We start from the raw sequence: 19,626 nt of genomic DNA, 5'->3' as shown, positions 1-19,626 counted from the left end.
GTCCCACGTGGCCCGATCCATCGGAACCCTCGTCACCCAGCAAAGGAGAAGAGGCCCTTTTACAGTCTTAACTTTTGTCCAGAAGCACCGGTACGCAACGGCTTTGGTCACGCTCCGAGGGGACGTGTCTCATCATGTCACAGAGATGCTGACAGGGTCAGAGCCAGGGCAGCCTCAGAATCTCCTTAAGTTGCAAACTGAGGACACTCAGGAATCACCCGGGAAGCTCATCAACCATCCACACACCCAGGCCCCAGCTTCGGAGACTCTGACTCAGCAGATCGTGGGAGCAGTTCAAGAATCAAGTCCTGCTGCCTCAAGTGAGTCCAGTGCAGGAGATCTTCACCTGAGGAACGCCTTATGCCCTGGCTGGTGTGGCTCAGTGGGCTGAGCACCGGCCTGCGAACCGAAGCATCACCAGTTCAATTCCCAATCAAGGCGCATACCTGGGCTGTAGGCCAGGTCCCCAGTAGGGGGCACCGCAAGAGGCGACCACACATTGATGTTCCTCTCCCTCTCTTTCTCCTTCCTGTCACCTCTGTCTCAAGCTAAATAACAAATCTTTTTTAAAAAAAGGAAAAGAGGGGTGGAAGGCCAAGTTTGCCACTGAGCCTCTGAGAAGTGTTCGATTTCTGTGAGACATCCCCATGGAGACGTGTTGGCTGCGTGAGTCTGGAGTCTGGAAGCCAGGTCTCTGAGGGGGCCACAAGTTCAGAGTCATGACCTCGGAGGTAGGCATGAACACTGTGGATGGGAAGGAGAGAAGGGGCCCAGACCTGAGCTCCGAGGAACCTCTCCAGAGGCTGGGGCAGGAGGAGGGCCCAGCAGAGCCTGGGAAGGGGCTGCCAGAGGGCCAGGGAGGGGGTGAAGTGGAAGTTTCAGGGACAGACAGCCATTTCCATGCAAGGCTAAAAGGGGCTCTTCACGGAGCAGCCTCACCCCGAGAGGCCCAGAGACTCTGGGGAGTCGGAGCAGGAGGTGGAGGGAGGCCTGCACCTCCAGGTCAGCAAAGAAAGGAGGAAGCTGAAGCCACCGTCTGCGACAGTTCGAGTGTGTGCCCTCGGCTGCGCCCAAAGCGCTGCCTGTTCGGCCTCAGGGCTCCCGTTGGCAGAACCATTCAGCTGCCCCAGGGGAACACCCCACTGGGGCACGGATGTCTTCCCTCCTGCTGAAGGCCCGCCCCCCCGCCCCGTCCGCCACAGCCCTGCTCCACAGCGGTGGGATGCTCGCTGCTGAGGTGCCCACCGTCTTCCTGGGGAGACTGACAGCTATCAGACAGCCATGTGGCAGGACCGCTTGAGCCAGGAAATGAAGATGGACTCTCACGCAGTAACGTCACTCGCGTGCCTTTTACTCCTTCCTCTCCGGCATTAGTGAAGATGCCAGTGGACGGACCAGAGTGGAGGTGAGGTCCTCGGCCCTGGCTTTACGTGGACAGGCACCTGTGGCACAGGCTTTCCAGCCTGACCAGGCCCGGCCTCCACCTCTTCTAGAACTTTCCAAACCCTGCTCTCCTCTAGCTCCTTCCGCCCCCACGCAGCCCTATTCCCTCTGCACCCATCTTTCCAAAAGTCCTCAGGAAGAGATCTGCACCTCCCAGTGTGATTCTGAGTCACGGATGTTCACCCAGAAGCAATGGTGCGTGTGAAGCACTCAACCTCTTTTCAAGGGAAGGTTCACGAACCAGAGGCTGAGAGAAAGTTTCCTACGTAAGACCATCTGTTTCCCTGAAGATGCTCAGATATGGTAGCAGCTGCCTCCCGCTGATGTGCTTTGGTCTCTCAGTGTCCCCCCGGATCAAACCCAGCCCCCAGGGATCCCACCCACTTCCCGGCCCACACCTCCCAGCCCCACGTGAGCTGCAGGGTCCCCTCTTCTCCGTGGGGTCCCGATCTCGCAGTGTCCACACCGCAGGCTGCAACTGGAGTTTATGGAGTTTCTTTAAGGCGTCTCAGTTTTGCTCCATTATTTATTCATAACGTTGCAAAAGCCCTTGGGCCAGAAAGCACTTGAGAGAGAAGGCAGGCTTGGAACTCAGAACAAACAGAACCCAGCAGGGAGCCTGAGCATCCAAGGCAGCTTACACCCGCCCTTGCTCCCCCACCACCCCCAGCTTCTCCGGGGAGCCTGGAAGCACAGGCCTGAGGAGGCGCCGGGGAGGAGCCCACCCGTGTCAGCAGCCCCAGCGCTCACAGCAGGAGTCCTCTCAGCACCCTGGAGGAGCGCCCGCCCCCTGGCTCCCCCTCCCAGCAGAGCCCTGAGCCAGCATGGGGGCTCGGGAGCGGCTGAGTGACAATATCCTCTCTCTTCCACCGCAGCCTCCCATCCAGTGGGTCACCAGGTCCTGCAGATTCTGTCCCAAAGGGACCTCGCTTTGCTCTAGGACACTTGTAACTGGGGACAATGGGAGCACTCCCCAGGTCAGACCGGGGGGTGAGGGGAGATGACCCAAGAGAAGGGGACAGGACAGCGGGCCTGGAGGGACAGTGCTGTCCAGGACATTCAGAGGTAGGGAGAGGTTTTTTCAGGCTGGGAAAAGAACAGGGCAGAGGCGTGGTCGTGCAAAGGAGCCTGGAGGGTTTGGAGAGGGCAGAGGCTCAGAGAGGCGGGGAGGCTCAGTGGCAGCTGCTGCATGTGCTTGGGCCGGCTGCCTGCCCTTCCCTTGACTTCAGTGTCCCGTGGAGAAAACGGGGTAAGGGCTTCTGTGAAGATTATATGGCTTAATGTATATTAGCACTTAGGACTGAGCAGCATGCAGTAAAAAACAGTAAGTGTGAACGGCTGTCGTGGCTGCCCTGTAGGGCGCCAGGAGCAGAGAGGCCGGCGGAGAGGCGGGGCCGTCCTGCAGAAACCCGCCCGCCACTCTGCTGCCTGGAGCGGGTGGCAGGGAACAGCTCCGGCGCCCAGTCTCTGAGCCACTTTCCATCGGGTTGTATACACTCGGGCCTCCGGATGGTATTTCATTTGAAGGAGAGGTTTTCCAAGCACAAAACAGGTGTGGGACGGAGTCACGGAAGGATTTGGAGCAGGAGGAGGACAGGCTGGAGCGGGAGGCCAAGGAGAGTTAGAGAGCCGGGAGGCGCAGGCGGGCGGTGGTGTGGGCCAGGGCGAAGGTCGAGCGGAGAGGAGGGCCAGAGAGGGACTCGGAGTCTGGTGACACTCAGAAGGCAGAACAGTGTGGAGGCTACAGGAGGGAGAGCAGTCAGGAGCCTCTGGCTTCCATCCATGCTGCCCCCCTACCAGCTGTTCTCTGCACTCCTGCTGAGGTCTCCAGACTGCTCTGCGTCTCACGGGGAATAAAATCCGAACCCCTCAGATGTGGCCCTGCCTCCCCGGAGCCCTCTCTCCGGCCCCTGGCCCTTGCCCTGGGGCGCCCCAGCTCCGCAGCAGCCCCTCAGGTCCCTGGGCGTGTGCCAGACCCGGTTCCCTCGCTGCCCTCGGGTGCCCTCATGCTCAGTTTATTTTTGTCTCCCTCCCCAGAGGGCTGAGACTTGGTCTGTCTTATTACTACTGTTTCTCCATCTTTGTGAGCATTTAGTGGGTGGATAACAAATGAATGACACACGCCCAAGCAGGCCCCAGGAGGCAGACGAGTCCAGGCTCTTCCCTGGTACCGGCCTCACCTGGGCTGCTGGGGGACAGGGTGCACGGTGGGGGTGTAGACATCTCGCATCCCCTCCTCCTGTGTCTACACACCAAGTTGAGCCCTTGCTTGTTTTTCTCGGCTAGCAACCCCTGCTGCCCACCTGGCTCCATCCTATGGACTGTCGCCCGCTCTGGGAAGCCTTTCCTGTGATCCCAGGCACAGTCTGTTGGTCCCCCTCTGCTGTCCCACGTCTGGCCCACACCGCTCTCACAGTACCAAACGGTGGTCAAATCAAACAGTGTTCCTTACATGCCCCTCCCCCCGCCCCCGCCCCTGCCCCGAGACCGCGAGCTCTTTACTGCCGCGCTTAGTAGGAATAATTGTAATGGCAGCGGGTCCTTACTGAGCACCTACTGTGCTAGCACTTTGCACAGATTGCTTGGTGTCACCGTTGCGACTGCGCTTGGAGGCCGCTGCGGTTCTGAGCCCTGTGCTACAGACCAGGAGGCGGGACTCGTTGCGGGGAGTCATGCCACTCACAAAGGGCAGAGCAGGGGCTCGCCCCGCAGCGGCCTGACCCCGGATCCATATGCTCGACGACCGTCGTCCCGTCAGCCAGGGTTCATGGAGCACTCACCACGTGGCAGGCTGTGAGCTGGGCCTGGGAGGGAGAGCCAGCCTCTGGCCCTGTGCTCAGAGAGCCCACAGTCTGGGAGGACACCGCACCCATCCCGTGATCCCCGCAATCAACACGGAAGTTATGGTCCAGCTATAGGCCGTGAAGCAGGGGTGCGGTGCCGTGCGGGCAGATGCCAGGGGAGCTGGTCCGGCCCCAAGCGCCCAGTCTCCACGTCTGACACGTCTCTACCCGCAGCTCCAGGCCCCAGGCCTGCACGCAGGGCTGCTCACTGGATGTTGCTTTACCCCTCGGAGCCAAATTGGCTTCCACCCCGTCTCTCTGCCAGCCCCATCCCAGGGTAACTTAGCACTTCCTGCCCAGCGCTCCAGAGATCCTCTTTGGTCTCCTGTGGCTTTTCTGAAAGTGTAGCGGATGCTTCTCTGCTGATGATGAGAGATGCAGACAAGCCACTTAATGACTAAGAGACTAGAAGTGTTCTCTGAGATGGGGGAGCTTCTTCGTGCTGCCCGCAGCCTGGATTCCCAGGACGGGCCGGAGGCACTGACGCCACTGGCTGCCTGTTTAGGAGAGAGAAGGCTGGTCCTGGGGAAGAACAAAACACATGGGGGCCGTGGGGGCCGTGGGGGCCGGGGCAGAGGGAGAGAGTATTTGGGTTTCAAAACCAAACTGCTGCCGTGCGTGCGAGAGACACGGCCAGGCAGGCAGGCAGGCATCCTTGGGCCCTCTCAGCTGGCGGTGGCTGCTGGTAGGCTCTCCACTTCGAATCTTTGGTTTTGTGACTTGGCAGGGACCTTAAGGGCAGAACATCTAGGACCACCCCCTCGTTTCCCTGACTGAAACCCAGAGATGGGAAATGACGTGCTCGTGCTCAGAGCTCGTTAGTGGCAGGGGGACCAGAGGTCCCCTCTGAGGTCCACTGCTCTTCCCCAGCCAGTCCACCAACAGGAATTTGTTTTTCCAGGGTGATGTGAACACACGAAGGAGAGAGAAGCACTGTAATGAGCTCTTGCAGATGGGCTGCTGGGGACCCAGCGAGAGCAATGCCATGCCTTTAAGAATCTGGCTGCCCAGACACCTGGGCACTGCGGCCGGGGAAAGTGCTATGGTTATGGGCGGCGACATCAGGGAGACAGGTTGCACTTTAAATCCTGACTTCTCAAGGAGCCAGCACCCTGGGTCTCCCCCCCCCCCACCCCCGGCAGCAGGCTCACACCCTCCAAGCACTAGCCAGGACCCCCAGCCAGCTGCTGCTGGGCTCAGATCTACCCCAGCAGCCCCTGGGTCAGGAGTCCAAAGGACCATGTGAGTTTCTGCCGCTCTCTGGACAGCATGACCTCCCCGGCCGCGGGAGCTCATTAGCAGTCGGGGGCCCTCAGGCGGCCTCCCCTGACAGCGGGCAGAGATGAAAGCAATAACACACCGGCTACTCTGCAGCCCCTGGTCACTCCTGGTTTTATTAAAGCCAAAGTCGCAAGCATCCCTAATGAGGATAAAAGGCTAGGAAGGCGCCCAGGTCTGGGGCTGAAACCTCCCGGGAAATGAGAGCAGGGCAGAGAGAGGACCTGGCGCGGCTGGGACCAGGCTCTCCAGAGAGGGCGTGGCCACCAGGAGACGCCGACTCTGTTTCCTTAGCCCCCATCCATTTGCTCACAATCAGCGTGTTTATTTTCCTTTATCAGATAGCCCAGTCAGTCCTCTGCTGCCTGCTAGGCGGTGGGGACAATATCCCTCCCGGCCCCATCCCCGCATCCACTGGGCCAAATGCCAAGAGCACCCAACTTGCCATCAGGCCGGGTGAGGCTCAGTCACAAACAGCAGCGGGTTCTGGGGCTAGGCCTTGGGGCCTGTGACCCCTGATTGCTCTCTGCCTCCAGGTCACCCCTTGGGGACCCCACCCACCCGTCTGGGCCCCCAGACTGAGGGTGGAGTTCACGTTGGGTGCAGAGAACAGGTTGGAGGGGGGTTCCTCACCACAGTGCAGACTCAGCACCCAGCACGCCCCTACCTTTCACAGTCCTGTGAAGAAAGGGCACCGTGCAGAAAAGAGGGGCCCGCCAGGTCGGTGCCCCCCGCAGAGGGAGCCAGCCTTGAGAGCAGTTCCTAGAGCCCAGGGGGTTCTGTTTACCCTGAAGTACCTCCCACCGCCCCAGGCAGGTCCCCCAAGTCCATAAACAAATCAGCTCGGACTCCCCCAAACAGGACAGGCTGTGAGAGCACCACACTGTCCCTGGGGGTGGCCGTGGGGGGGACACGGAGACAGCAGCCTTCGGTAGCTCCCTCTCAGAGGGGCCGTGGAGCTTCCAGCTTCCTCCCCAGGGACTGACCTGATACTGAGAACCACCCCTTCAAGGGTGCTTCTGGCTAAAAGGTAACCGTCATTTCTATGGCATTTGTGCCGCTCCTCTTGTGCCGTTGGCCACGTGGCCCCGCAGCAGCGGCACAGGGAGCCGTGACCCCTCTCCTGACCTCTTGTCTGCTTCCTTGCAGGAGAGCGTGGATTTGGGAGAGATCATGTTCTCCCTCTGCTACCTGCCCACAGCGGGCAGGCTCACCCTCACGGTGATCAAATGCCGGAACCTCAAGGCGATGGACATCACAGGCTACTCAGGTACCTCTCCCGCCCAGGTGGCCTGCCCGCGGCCCCTCGGCAGCCCGGACGTGGGAGCTTGGAAAGAGAAGGGGGAGGAACTGACCGTTTCCTTAGAAAAGGAGCCATAGTTCTAGAGGGAAACTACCTGGATCCCAGTTCCCGTTCTGCCACTTCCTTGCACTGTAACCCTTTGGTTTCCTAATCTGAAAACATAATTTCCAAGGTTGCTTTAAGCACAGATGAGTTAACTCATGTAAATGCTTCCAGTTGTGCCAGACACGTCATAAACACTCAGCAGATATTAGCTACCACCGTCATCCCTTCTCTCAGAGGAGGGCGAGCGTAGGCAGGAAATACGTAGGAGAAACAACTGGGGAAATCTTTCTGGATTCCATGAGGCTCCAGGACTTCCCAAGGTTACATCGAGTTTGGGTGCGGGAGTGTTTGGAGGTCCCATGGCCTATGGCAGTCCTGCAGACCCGAAGGAGCAAAGCCACCAGACAGCGAACTGCGGTTGTGTTCGAGTGTTTCCTGCAGGGCTCCCAGCCTCAGCCTCAGCACCGGGAAGGCTGCTGGGAGCTGCAGGAAAATCAATGAAGAAGCCCTATTCCTGCCCCAAGGAAATGCCTGTGTAGGGGCAGCTGTGGAGACTGCAGGCTGGACGTGGAGGCAGAGCTTTGCTCCTTTGCAACAGTGCTGCGGGTTGCTGTCGGAGAAGGGATTGGAGTTTCGCTGTCACGGAGAAGTAGCTGAGTCCCAGGAGCCTTCATCCCTGCCCTCGGCCCAAATCAGCCCTAGAAGGGGAGTGGGGCGGAGCCTCCTGGGGAGCCAGCACATGCAGCCATGTGGCAGCGTGCACGCGCTGGGCTGGTCTCCCTGGGCCTCGCCGCAGGCTCTCTTCTTTGACTCGTCCGAGTGTAAAGCCTCACCAGGGTGTAAAGCCTCACCAGGGTGTAAAGCCTCACTGGAGGTGCCTCTGAACTTGGATGGGAGTGTGTGGAAGACTTTGCCTTTTATCCATTAATTACCTATTTCCTGCAAAACTCCTTAGTGTCATCCCAGTTAACAGAAGGGCCGGTCCCGCTGAAAGCTTCTGCGCCCAGGTGTGGCTGGAGGAAGAGGGGCCCTGAAAAATGAGATTTCGGGGAAATGCTGGAGTACCCGTCCTGTGTCTTTGTTGTAGCTTTGAATTGCTCAGAGCCGCTTCTCCCTGCTGCGCTCTGGCCTCCAGGCCGAAAGCTCCCCCAGGTAGCTTGCCCCCCGCCACACACACACACACACCAGTGCCTCTCTCTCCACTGAAGCGACCGCCGCTCACCAGGACGTGGAGAAGAGCTTGGAAATTCTTTTCCAACCCAGTCAGCTTCCTCTAAAAATACAGCCACCGTGGATTTCATTTTAATATCAATATAACTGCGTGCCGGGTACAGAAATTCACTGAGGACTCTCAAGGCTGCTGAGGGAAATGGGGTTTTGCCGCCCAAGTCCCCGCGCTATCTTCTCTGGTGTAATTAACTCAGTGTGCTAGAGAGGGAGCTTGAGGTGAGTGTCAAGGACAGCCTCGTCCTTGTCCCATCCGAGGTTGGGGCCAGACCTTTTTCTCGTGCTCGGTTCCAATGTCCCTCTCACAATCGCCCCTCTTTTCTGCCTGGGTTTGGAGTCTGCTGTTAAATCTGAGCTTGATTCTGAACATGCAGGGGTCTTGTGATTGTCAGCGGTTTCTGCCTGCTTTGTTCACTGATACAATCAAGTGTCTGGAACAGCGAGCGCATAGCACACAGTGAGCATGGAATGAATGAATGAAAATGAATGTATAGCTGGAGGAGCCTTGCTGGGTGGGGGTACAGTGGCGGCGTACGTGCTGAGGGCCTCTCAGACCAGATCTCCTGTTCCTGAGGATGAGTTTGAGGTTGCCCTCAGCACACACTGCTTTGGTGTTGGCCTAAACAAAGGAACAGATAGAGCTTATTCACCCTCTCTTCTTGATGTATATGGTGTTGACCTCTAAAACCAAGGATCTTCCTGTTCTCCTTGGTCTAAACTGGTCATGAACCAACCCCGAAGCCCATCTACGGGGACCGTGACAATAACACGAAATAGTAAAACTCAGTCTGCCCGGGAGGGGTGGTGCGTGAGCAGACTCCCCCACGTCTGCCACCACGGTCGGTACTACTGTGGGTCCAGTGGTTAAAAATGGGAGCTCTGGAGTCCGGCAGGCTGGGGTGCTGACCTTAGGTGAGTTTCCATGACTCCTTACATCTCAGCTTCCCACCTGTGAGTCAGGGAGTCGGGGAGCGGCTGCGTGGCCCCCAGCTCCTGACCCCTTCCCACGCGCCCTGGCTCCCGGACAACAAGGTGTCTCGGCACATCAGGGTCTCAAAAGCTGTTATTAGCTGCGAGTCACCCTCCCACTTCTCAAGCTGGGCAGCATAAATAGCAATTACGACGGTGACCGGGACACCTGTGCTATGAGAGACTATTGGCATCACTTCACTCGGATGAGCAGAAAATTTCAGGGTAGAAAGATGACTGTGAAAAACCCATTCAGAAAACTAAAGAGGCAAAGGTGGGAGGTTCGTGGCTGGTCATTAAAAGGACATCTTCTCCTGGGATGGAGAGAATGGATCCAAGACCCCACTGAGACATGGCCGCCAGGAGGCCACAGCTGCCTCCTCCTCCGCTGCCCAGGAGGGGGCAGGAACTGGCTCTGGGGGAAGCAGAGAGCCGGCTGTTGCCCCCCTTCTGGGTGCTGGAGGGAAATGGGCTTCTTGGGACAATGGGACCCATAATCCTTTCGTCAGGTGGGGCGGACACGGACAATGCTGTGATTGTCGCTGTTCATTTGCTCCGCTGCGTTGCTCCTCTCTGGTGTCCTGGAGTTCTCTTTCTGCCCTACTTATTCTGCGGTTGATAACACTGACACACCCTCCCAGGGAAAGGGACTCCGAGGCGGTGCACCGAATCGAGTGCCTGTGTTCAGCTTCCCGCGCCTGTGGAGCCAGCGGCCGTGACGGAGCCGAGATTTAGGTCATACACTGCAGGCCCGCGGGCAGGTGTCCTGTCCAACTTGGGGCCAGCCTCCCCATTAGTGCAAGTCCATTAAGCGCCCTCCGAAGAATCCTGAGGTTTCTGAAGCACCAGTGTCCTCAGAGACAGGTGCGCTACGTAAATTACCAGGTGGTTTCATTGTTTTAACGACCCGCTGATGGCGTCCGAGGAGCAGCCGTAGGTGTGGGGCTTCCGTCCCTCCGCTGCAGGCAGTGTCGGAGGACACCTGTTTAACACGCTCCCTTCCCCTCCACCGCCCCCGTCCGCACAGACCCATACGTCAAGGTGTCCCTGCTCTGTGACGGGCGGCGGCTGAAGAAGAAGAAAACCACCATCAAGAAGAACACGCTCAACCCCGTCTACAACGAGGCCGTCATCTTCGACATCCCGCCGGAGAACATGGACCAAGTCAGCCTGCTCATCTCGGTCATGGATTATGATCGGTGCGTACGGGTCCCGGAGGGACGCGGTTCCCTGCCCCCTACCCCACCCCCACCCCAGCACAGCACAGGGCTCCTCGACCTTGGCCCTGTGGTTCACAGCTCAGGTGCTCACTGGCCTCCAGCCTGGCCGCACCCAAAAACAGGGCGCAGGAACCTGAGGAAAGAGCCTGAAGCAGAAACTCAGGCTTCACTTCCCGGCTGCTCCGTTTCCACCCCTGAATGCAGTCCTGACCGTTCCCGTTCCTCTCGCGGGCACTGCATCCTGTCCGTCTGTCCTTTGAAAGGCCTCTCTGTCCTCTGCATTTCTGCTGCTGCAGCCACTCCCGCTCGGGGACGGCTGGGCCGCCCCCATCACTCCCGCCTCCCTCCAGCCAGCACACTAACGGCAGGCCTTCCTGGGAGGAGACCACCTTCTTTCTGGACCCGCCCTCCTCAAGACCTGCCAGTGGCCCCTGCTGTCCAGCCCTGCCCTCAGACTCTCAAGGCCTCCCATAACCTGGCCCCGGCACGCCCACCCATCCTTTTTTTTTTTTTAATGTTTAAGTACTTTCTCTTTAATTAAATGATAGTTTCTGAATTTTTGTTTATTTTAATGCCCATCCTTGATTTTTCTCCTTTATCGGAGATGTTGCTTCTCTCCCATTTTCCCAATCCTGCTCTTGCGCGCTGGCTGGCTCAGAACATGCTCCCCCTACTCCAGCCACTAGGGCTCCTCTCTCCCGTTGCCACTTCAGCCGAGGGAGCAGGAAACCGTGCCATGCAGCCTCTGTCCAGGGTTTTCCGCACGAGTTTTTGAGCATAGTAGGTGCTCGGTAGTGAGCATGTCCGAGCAAGGATCGATGTTCTTGCTGAGTGGGTAAATCACGCCCCAGCCGCTGGGGGTGTGGGGAAAGGGTGCCCAGAGCCGGCTGGTTTGTTTCCAAACGCTGACACCTCCCTCCAGCGTGGGCGTGATGTGCAAGCTGAGTCAAGTATGAGCAGAGAATGAAACTCTCCACGTCCTGAAAGTCCAGCCATCTGTCCACCATTTCCTGAGACTCCAAATGAGCGTATAACCTCTGGCTCATCTCTCTGTGTGCAGTGTGCCCCCCAGGGAGGCCGGGCAAAGCCTTGCTGCAGCTGGCACCCTGTGGCCCTGCCAGGCACCTCTCTCCAGAGCTCGCAGGGCTGAGTCAGGCCCACCCTTTCCGAGGGCTTGTCGGGTCCCCCACGCCATACCCTTTGTCCCTCCCTCAGAGTGGGCCACAACGAGATCATTGGAGTCTGCCGGGTGGGCATCAACGCCGAAGGCCTGGGCAGGGACCACTGGAACGAGATGCTGGCATACCCGCGGAAGCCCATCGCCCACTGGCATTCCTTGGTGGAGGTAAAGAAATCATTCAAAGAGGTGGGTGAGGTCGCCCTTGGCCCTTGGCATGCTTGCTGCATGGCAGTGCGCGCTGGAGAATGGCCACGGGCTGCTTCGAGGCCTCGCCTTCGTGGGCCCTTTCCGGGGGAGGGGGTGGGGGCCACGTGCTCCTCCCCCGGTGTAACCAACAGGGAGGAAAGGGAGGAAGACCACGGGACGCCACCTGACAAAGAGCTTCTGACGTGGAGCAAACAGAGCCATGCTGTGTTCTACATGGAAAATAAAAATTTGGAGGTGGCCTCCTCAGCAGCCCCAAATGCTTACTGGGCCAAGTCAGTCCCTGAGGAGCAAGCCCCAAGGGGCTGAGATCAGAACTTGGCAAGAAAACCTACCCCTGCTGGAGCAGTAGGGTCCCCGAGGCCCCAGCCAGGTGGTCTGGGGCAGGCTCCACTGTCCAGAGCGCGGAGCCTACCCCGGTGAACGCTGGTTCTCATGAGCCTGGCTTTAAGGTGTTGTGCTTTCTGGCGGGGTTCTGGCAGGGACGGAGCAGATAGAGCAGTGCCGGGGGCTCCTGAGACTCTGGCTTCGATCTTGGCCCTTCCTCCCTTGATGGAGAACCCCGAGTCTGTCGTTTCTCTCTCAACTGAGAGAAAGATGTCCCTTCTGGTGTCTTTTACAGTCTGCCCCACCTCCACCGGATGCCACCAATTTAAGATCCTGTGATTTATCACCGTGGTGGTTCCCAGGACGGGGGGTGGCCAGGCATGCTTTCAGCCCCGTTTGACTAGCTCGCACCCCGGTCTGTATCCTCAACAGCCAGGCGATCATTGACTCATCATAACAGGCACCTAGCCCAGGAAGTCTAGAGAGCTGTGTGAAATTGGAATATCTGCTAATAAAAACATGAAGCTGGGCCCTCCCACCACAGGGTCCCTCCGCTTAAAAGCAGAGTCACCTAAAGGCAGAGTGACCTCCTGCCCCTTCTCTGTGACACAGAAGAGGTGTGACCAGCAAACTCAGAGGACCTGCCGGCTCCCACACCTTCTCAGGGTGGACAAGCCCCTTTTCCACCTGTTTCTAGCAGTTGGGTGACTCTGGAGAGCTAGGGGGTTGGACGGGGTGGAATCGGTCCTGTGGGGGAGAGAGGCCTCCGGGGAGCCAGGCTCGGCCTGATTGGTTGCCTCCCCGGCTGGGCGTGTGCTTTTCAAAGCTCCTGCCCCGCAGCCTCCGAGGCCAGCGAGGGGCCAGGAGGCACAGACTCCAAGTTCCTGTCTCGTGGCGGCCTCGGTTTCACCACAGCTGTGGAGCTTTAATGAGTTGAGGCCGGTCCCTCAGCTGTCTGGCTCCTAGCCCCCAGGGAAGCCTCTGCCCTCTCTTTTCCAGAAAGTTCTCTCTGGAGAGTGAGGGTGAGGTACCACGACCAGCCTCCACCTACACAGAAGACAGCTACTGAGCAGGATCCTGGACAACTTGGAGACAGCATCTGGCACCTCGCTGGCTTCCTCCCGTTTTAAAAATGCTTTGGCGATGTTTAAGACTAGAATACAGTTAAATGTTTGGGATGGGTTAGGGGTGGGGCACGGAATCGCAGTTCAGAGGCCTCTGACGGGCCGTGGAGCTCAGGGAGTTCACTGTTCCCAATCTGGTCTCCAGGCTCCCGGCTGGTAAATGCGGGCCAGGTCCTCCAGGTCTGCCTTTCCAGGCAGCTCGGACCCTAATGACGACTGGGTGGAGGGGCCAGCATCTCGCAGCCCCTTTCTAGCCCCAAGTCTGCAGTGACCCATCCGTCACTGTCCCCGGGCTGGGCTGTCCAGAAAACTGGAAGTAACCAGCCAGGCCGGGGTTGGGGGTGGGTGCAGGGCAGCACGGAGGTGGTACGACCCAGAATCACTCTTATTCAAGATGAATGCAACCTAATTAAGCCAAATAATTGATTCCAAATCCTGTCTTTAGTGAGTCCAACTCACTCATTCAGACTATAAAGGAGAGATAAAATAGAATCAAGCCCTTGAAAATGAATATTTGATGAGACAGCGAAGGGAAAGTAACACTATATGGAAAACGAAAAGAGAATAAATTGATTTATATCCTTTGGGTTTTACTTTTTTCTTGCCCTTGCACACCAAGCTCCCAAGGCCGCCCCTCCCCCACTCAGCCGATCCATTCTTTGCGTGAAGAAGTTGAAAATAACATCCATCTTGCCACATCAGGATTTCATCAGTACACATCTGTATAAAATGCATATCTACGCCTTTATTAGTGTAAGGATCTTTGTAAACATGCATCGGAAAACCCACCGGGCTAATACGAAGTAAACATTCTTTGTGGCCGTGTGATGCGTCCTGCGTGGACGTTTACCTCGATCAGCCTTAGAGCTCACCTCCCGCCTTCTTCTCGGCCCTGTTCTGGACGCTGAGCAAGAGTCTTGCTCCTGGAACTTGTTTCTCCTGTTTGTATAATACATGAGGACAACTTGCTCTCCAGCTTCTGCGAAGATGAATGGCATCGCATCTGGAAAGCACTCTATTTATATTGTAGCTTTCTCAGAGGGGTTTCCACTGCTGTCATCATTTCTTGTATTTATTTATTTTTTTAAGATTGTATTTATTTATTTTTAGAGCTAGGGGAAGGGAGGGAGAGAGGGAGAGAAACATCGATGTGTGGTGGCCTCTCATGCACCCCCTACAGGGGACCTAGCCTGCAATGCAGGCATGTGCCCTGACTGGAAATTGAACCAGTGACCCTTTGGTTCACAGGCTGCTGCTCAAACCACTGAGCCACACCATCCAGGGCTCTTTTTTTCATTAATGAGAACAGAGGGCACCATACTTGCTTGTTTGTTTGGGATTTTTAAATAGGGTTGAGGAAACCAAATTAACTGAAAGGTATTTTTTCCCTGCTGGGATTTTTTTCATCAATACAAATTGATTAAGCCACAGCCAGTGTCCCTACCTGGCAGTGGCAGTGCCCCTTCCCTCTCGCTGCATGTCATCGCTGTCGCGACACGCAGAGCCCCGGTTGGCCAGAGACCTTCTCCAAGGCATTTTATTTTGAAGGGCCAAGTTCAGATCATCTGCCAGAGATCTGAGATCTCTGTGGGAACGTGACCCATTTCAGAACAAAACGGAATCTTCCTGGAACGCAGCCGCCCCGGGACAGTCACCGTCCCACGTGCGGGGAGCAGGTCTCTGCTGGTTCACAGCCACCAGGATAAGCCTCCTGGAATCGTTCACCTGTCCATTGCCCACGAACCCAGCTCCACCCAGCTCCTTTGCTAAACATCACAGGAGAAGTCAGGGTTCGCCAGAGGAGCCCACGCGCTTTCCTCGTCTGTCCTCGATGATAAACGATTATGCTCCGTGTGCCTTCTCGTCGGGTGTCACACGGAGAAAAACAGGGACTCTGTGCAGCCATTTCGGTTTCTGTCCTCTGATCTGGCCTGGCAGCCGGGTTGTTCAGGTGGCTTGGGAGTCCAAGGGCAAAGCCAGTGGTTACAGTGTGTCTTTCACCAACATGAACGGTGATAAGAGAATAAGTGGAACTTCTAAACTGAATAATCATCTTATGTCACCTTGTGGTTAAGAAACGTTTGAGTCAGAAGCCACAGTGGGCTGGACAACCAGACATTTATTTGTGTAAAATATTTCACCAGGGGACCCCTCGGTTGTGAGTGCATTCACGCGGAGGCTGCGAGCAGAGAGACTGCCACCCGGAGTTAGGAGTAAGTACCTGGTGCGGCCCGAAGAGGTTAGGTGTCTCACTCCATTTCTTACCTTCCGTGTCTCCTTCTTCCCCTGGCGTGGCAGATGCCGGGATGGCAGCCGGGCGGCGTGGAAGGAGCGCTGAGCTGGGAGTTAGGAGACCTGGTTTCGGATCCTGGCTCGGCCCCAAGCTAGACATGTCTGACTTCTCTGTGTCTTTGCTTTCTTATCTTCAAGAACTAGCAGCTAGACTGGAGTGTCTCCGGGGCGGGCCTCTGGGTCTAGCTAGCACTGGGTCTAAGACTGCTGAGCTCTGGGTGACGGCGTGGGGTGGTCGATGCCTGACTGCCCAGGCCCGGGCCAGTAGGAGAGTGGCAGGTTGGCCTGGACAGGAAGTACTGAGGGCCCACGAGAACCAAGCCTGGCGACAGACTGCAGAGGCTTTCCTTAGTGCGGGGAGATGACGGCGTTCGGCAGGCCTGGGTCCCTCCTCAGAACGTCATGGGTCTCCCATGCCGTCCGGAGGAGATGCTGGACGGCGAATGGTCTATCACTTAGGTGGCTCGGCCTCGTCTAGAGATGGCTGTGTTGAGGGGGGCACTGTGTCTTCCCCATCCGTCTCCCACACACGCACCAATGCCCAGGCAGCCCCCACTCACCCCATCATCCTCGGGGGAGACCCCAGGAGCTCACGACGAGCATGGGGGTTGCAGTTCAGTTTCAGAAAAGCCATCGTGACCTCCCCCTGACCTCTCTCTGGAGCCTTGTCTTGTGGGCACCTAGCAGCGTACAGGGCCTCCTCACTGACATAAAGGCTGGGCTGTCTCGCTTTGAAGTCATACAGCCCCCGGACAGGTCAAGAACATTCACAGGGTCAGCTCCTTGCCCAGAATGCATTGCTCTGATTGGCTGGCTTTTCAATCTGAGTGAGGGTGGAAGGGCTCAAGTGCAAGTCCATCTATCCTCAGCCCTCTCCTGTCACCCCTCGGGCCTCATTACATCACCCACCCGTGAGGCAGAGGGGGGTGCCGGAGAGGGGAGGCGGCTGCAGTCACCCCCACCCCCTGCCTCCTCGAAGGCCGCGCGTGGGTGCCCCAAGGAAGCATTAAGACTGAAGAGCGCCCGGAGCTAAGGCCGTGTCAGGATTTTAGCCGCACTAACAGCTCCCAGACAAACTGCTAATGATTCATGATTGGGTTCTTGGCAGTGAGGGCACACTCCGCAGACGGCCTCTTTCGCTGCTAACATAATCCGATTTTCAGTGTGAGAAATGGCCAAAGCACTCAGAAATGGCCCAGTCCCCACACCTCATTAACACACACACACACACACACACACACACAAACATACATGCTGAAGAAAGCTTTCATCATCCCTGCAGTAGATAAATCAGGTATTCCCAACTAGAAGCCCTAAGGCTGTTTCCATGTTGTTTGTTTGTTTGTTTCTTTGTTTGTTTGTTTTGCATGGCTGCCAGCAAAATTCACGAAAGCTTACAGAGGTGAATTCAGTGCATGGGCCCGACAGGTTCTGGAGGTTGAACTGCCAAGTCCCTCGGCGACCACTAACCGCTGCTCCTCTCCCCGCAGTGGCAGGGCCGCGCCGCCAGCTTCGACAGCGAGAGCACGTGTCCCTCTCCGAAGCCACCTCCGACGCCGTGAGCTGCACGGCCGAGCGACACAAACGGACTCGGCACCGTTCTTTCGCACCCGCCCAACCGTCTAAACACAGTGCCGCCAGCCGCTGGGCGGGGGCCGCGCGGCGCTCACGGCAGCCCTGCCTGCTCCCGTGTAGGTCAAGGCCGAGGTCCTTGTCCTGCGGTCAGGTCTGTCTTAGTCTTTTCTGTCTCCCCAGGTGATGTTTTTTGTGGTTTTTGCTTTTTATGGATCTGCTGTCAAGAAGGGAAGGAAAGAAAAAAAAAGGAGGCAAAAACAAAGAGTGGAGAGCCCAGAAGTCGGCTCAATGAACTGCCGTGTAAAATAGTTGTCTTTGGGGGAAGGTGGTTTGAATTGAAATTTCCTGTCTCCACCAAGCCCTACCACCCTGAGGAAGGAAATGGGGCGGAGCTATGGCCGCCTTCTCCGGGGCCTGCAGGTGCAAGCCCGCGCACGCAAGGGTTCAGGAGCGATGATGACTCTTTGCAGCTGCTCGTTGTGGGACACAAGCCGCGATGCGGACCCTGGTCCCGTGTTGAAACCACGAGTGCCCTGCGATGTCCGAGAACCTCCAGCCGGCATGCAGGGCTCCTGGCTCCCCTCCCCCATGGACTTACTTCATGATTTGAAAATGTCTCGATTCCTCATGGGAACGGAATCACTTTCTTTAGAAATGGTTCTGCTGAAACTAAATGTGCCGTGCGTTTTCTTACACCCCCGGTTAATGACCATCTTTGTTTGAAAACAGGATCTTTGGCCTAGAAAATAACCTTCCTCGTCAAGGAGGTACGTGTGTTGTGGAATGAATTCTGCACCATACACGGCTGTATAACTCCATGAACTATCGAGCTGTTTAAAATGCCTGCACAGATCAAAGAAAAACCTAGACAAAATGTCCTTTTCTGAGTGGGGCATTTTGAAATCCAAGTGATAGTCGGAGCCCGTCTTCCTACGAAGAGTCTCCTCTCGCCTGAAACCAGGTCAGCTGCGGCCCCTTTCAGCCCCCGTGACTCCGGGACAGCATTCATCTCGCACTTCAGTTCCATAAACTACTAAGTACTTCTGTGTTCCTTTGTTTGTTTCGGTGGTAATGAATGGTTATTTTCTTTAGATTTCTTCCTTAGGCCACATTCATTTTAGGAAACAGGTATTTAAACTATTCTGTGTTGTCACAGTACCTTTCTGTTGAGTTGGCATTCCTGCCGACCCCCTGCGACCACGTTGCTTTGCCCAGACCAGGCGGTGCAGCCTCGGGCACGCATGGAGGTGGGTTTCCACTGCGGCACGCGCTTCGTCATTGCCCACCCCCAGAGCTGTGTGTGGGGCTGCCAAGGGGCAGGTCTGCCGAAGAACCCCTTCTTTCGACGACGGAAGGGCGAGAACGTATGAGCTCTTCACACGCCTGTGTCTTATTCTTTATCTATGTCACGTGCTTTGGGTGCCGCCACTCAATAAAGCAACCCTCGTTTTAAGCCGAGTTACCAGCTTTCTCTGCTTTGGGTGGTGTCTTCTGGTCCTCCACACAAGCGGGTTGGGCAGGAGGTGACAGGATACTGGGACAGAAGAAGTTTCAAGCTTAGAGAAGTAAATGTACCCAGCTCATAAACCCCAACTCCCCTGAACCTTAGGCTACGGGCGACTGAGCCACTGGTATAAAGACAGGTTTTCTCCTCAAATGACTGGTGATGGACAGGCCTCCCTAGTCGGTCAGCCCTGCAGATGGATGTTCTCTTGAGATTAAGAGGAAAAAAAACCCCCAAGATTCACCTCAAGCCATAAACTTCATTTTTCTTGACTGACCCATCACGAGAGCCACCTCAGTCACTGAGCCGATGCTGCGGGTGCTGCAGCTCTGCAGGGGACAGTTGAGTGTCCCGGCTCCTAAGGAGCCCAGAAATTAGTGCGAAGAGGCCCTTCCAGACGGGACCTCACAGTCTGGCATGCACGTCTGGCTGTCATCTGAAACCCGTGGGCAGGTGAGGGCGACCACGCTACCCTTTTGGAGAAGGGCGTGTGCTTGGCGTGAAAGTGGGACGCATTCCTGCTCTCAGACACTCGCTCCCCTTCTGGCCGGGCAGCGCTCTCGCACATGGCTTTGGAAGATCATTTCCAGAGCAGATTATGGTCAGCGGAAACCGCCCCCCCCCCCCCCACCACCACCCTAACCACCTGCTGTCTTAGTAAGTTGGTAAGTTTGCATAGGCTGGGAGCCCACCCCAGGGAAGCTTTCGGGGCGCTCAGGGGAGACAGGGCCTCAACAGGAAGCCTCAGGGAAATATGTATGTCTGCCAACTTCATTATCTAGCCTGACATGGCTCCCCCACAGATGAAAATAAAATAAATTACAAGTTCCCGAATAAAATGAAACACAAGGCTGATTGATTTGTTAGATTCCTCCACCATGAGAAACCTCTTGGGTCACTCTTGTGAGCTTTGCTGGCGTTGCAGTAATCAGGGCCTTTTTGCATGAAGATGTTTCCTTTGCAAACAGACTTTCCCCTGTCCTTTTCTCAGCAGCGTTTCTGGGCTGAAACGCGCCTCCCCTTAGCCCCACCTGCGACAGAGTCAGGACATTAATTAATTGCTTCGTCATTTAAAAGATTATGTTGTTAATT

General features: G+C 56.7%; 1 protein-coding gene across 5 annotated transcripts in view; it reads left to right on the top strand.

Moving 5' to 3' along the window:
* SYT6 (synaptotagmin 6) overlaps nt 1-18,483 on the top strand; it is a 51,020-nt gene extending 32,537 nt beyond the window's left edge. For 3 of the 5 annotated variants that reach the window (XM_028502888.2, XM_036015179.1, XM_036015178.1), the window contains exons 4-7: nt 6,714-6,834; nt 10,136-10,307; nt 11,544-11,694; nt 16,946-18,483. In XM_028502888.2, coding sequence (XP_028358689.1) covers nt 6,714-6,834; nt 10,136-10,307; nt 11,544-11,694; nt 16,946-17,017 — 516 coding nt within the window. In that variant the 3' untranslated portion in view covers nt 17,018-18,483. Of the gene's footprint in view, nt 1-6,713; nt 6,835-10,135; nt 10,308-11,543; nt 11,695-15,307; nt 15,377-16,945 lie in introns of all 5 variants that reach the window. The other 2 variants (XR_003683829.2, XR_004900638.1) reach the window with 2 other exon arrangements.
* Nucleotides 18,484-19,626: the final 1,143 nt, after the last annotated feature.

This window comes from Phyllostomus discolor, chromosome 14, assembly GCF_004126475.2.
Source record: "Phyllostomus discolor isolate MPI-MPIP mPhyDis1 chromosome 14, mPhyDis1.pri.v3, whole genome shotgun sequence".
NCBI classification, from domain to species: domain Eukaryota; kingdom Metazoa; phylum Chordata; class Mammalia; order Chiroptera; family Phyllostomidae; genus Phyllostomus; species Phyllostomus discolor.
This window is presented reverse-complemented; position numbering and strand designations above follow the sequence as displayed.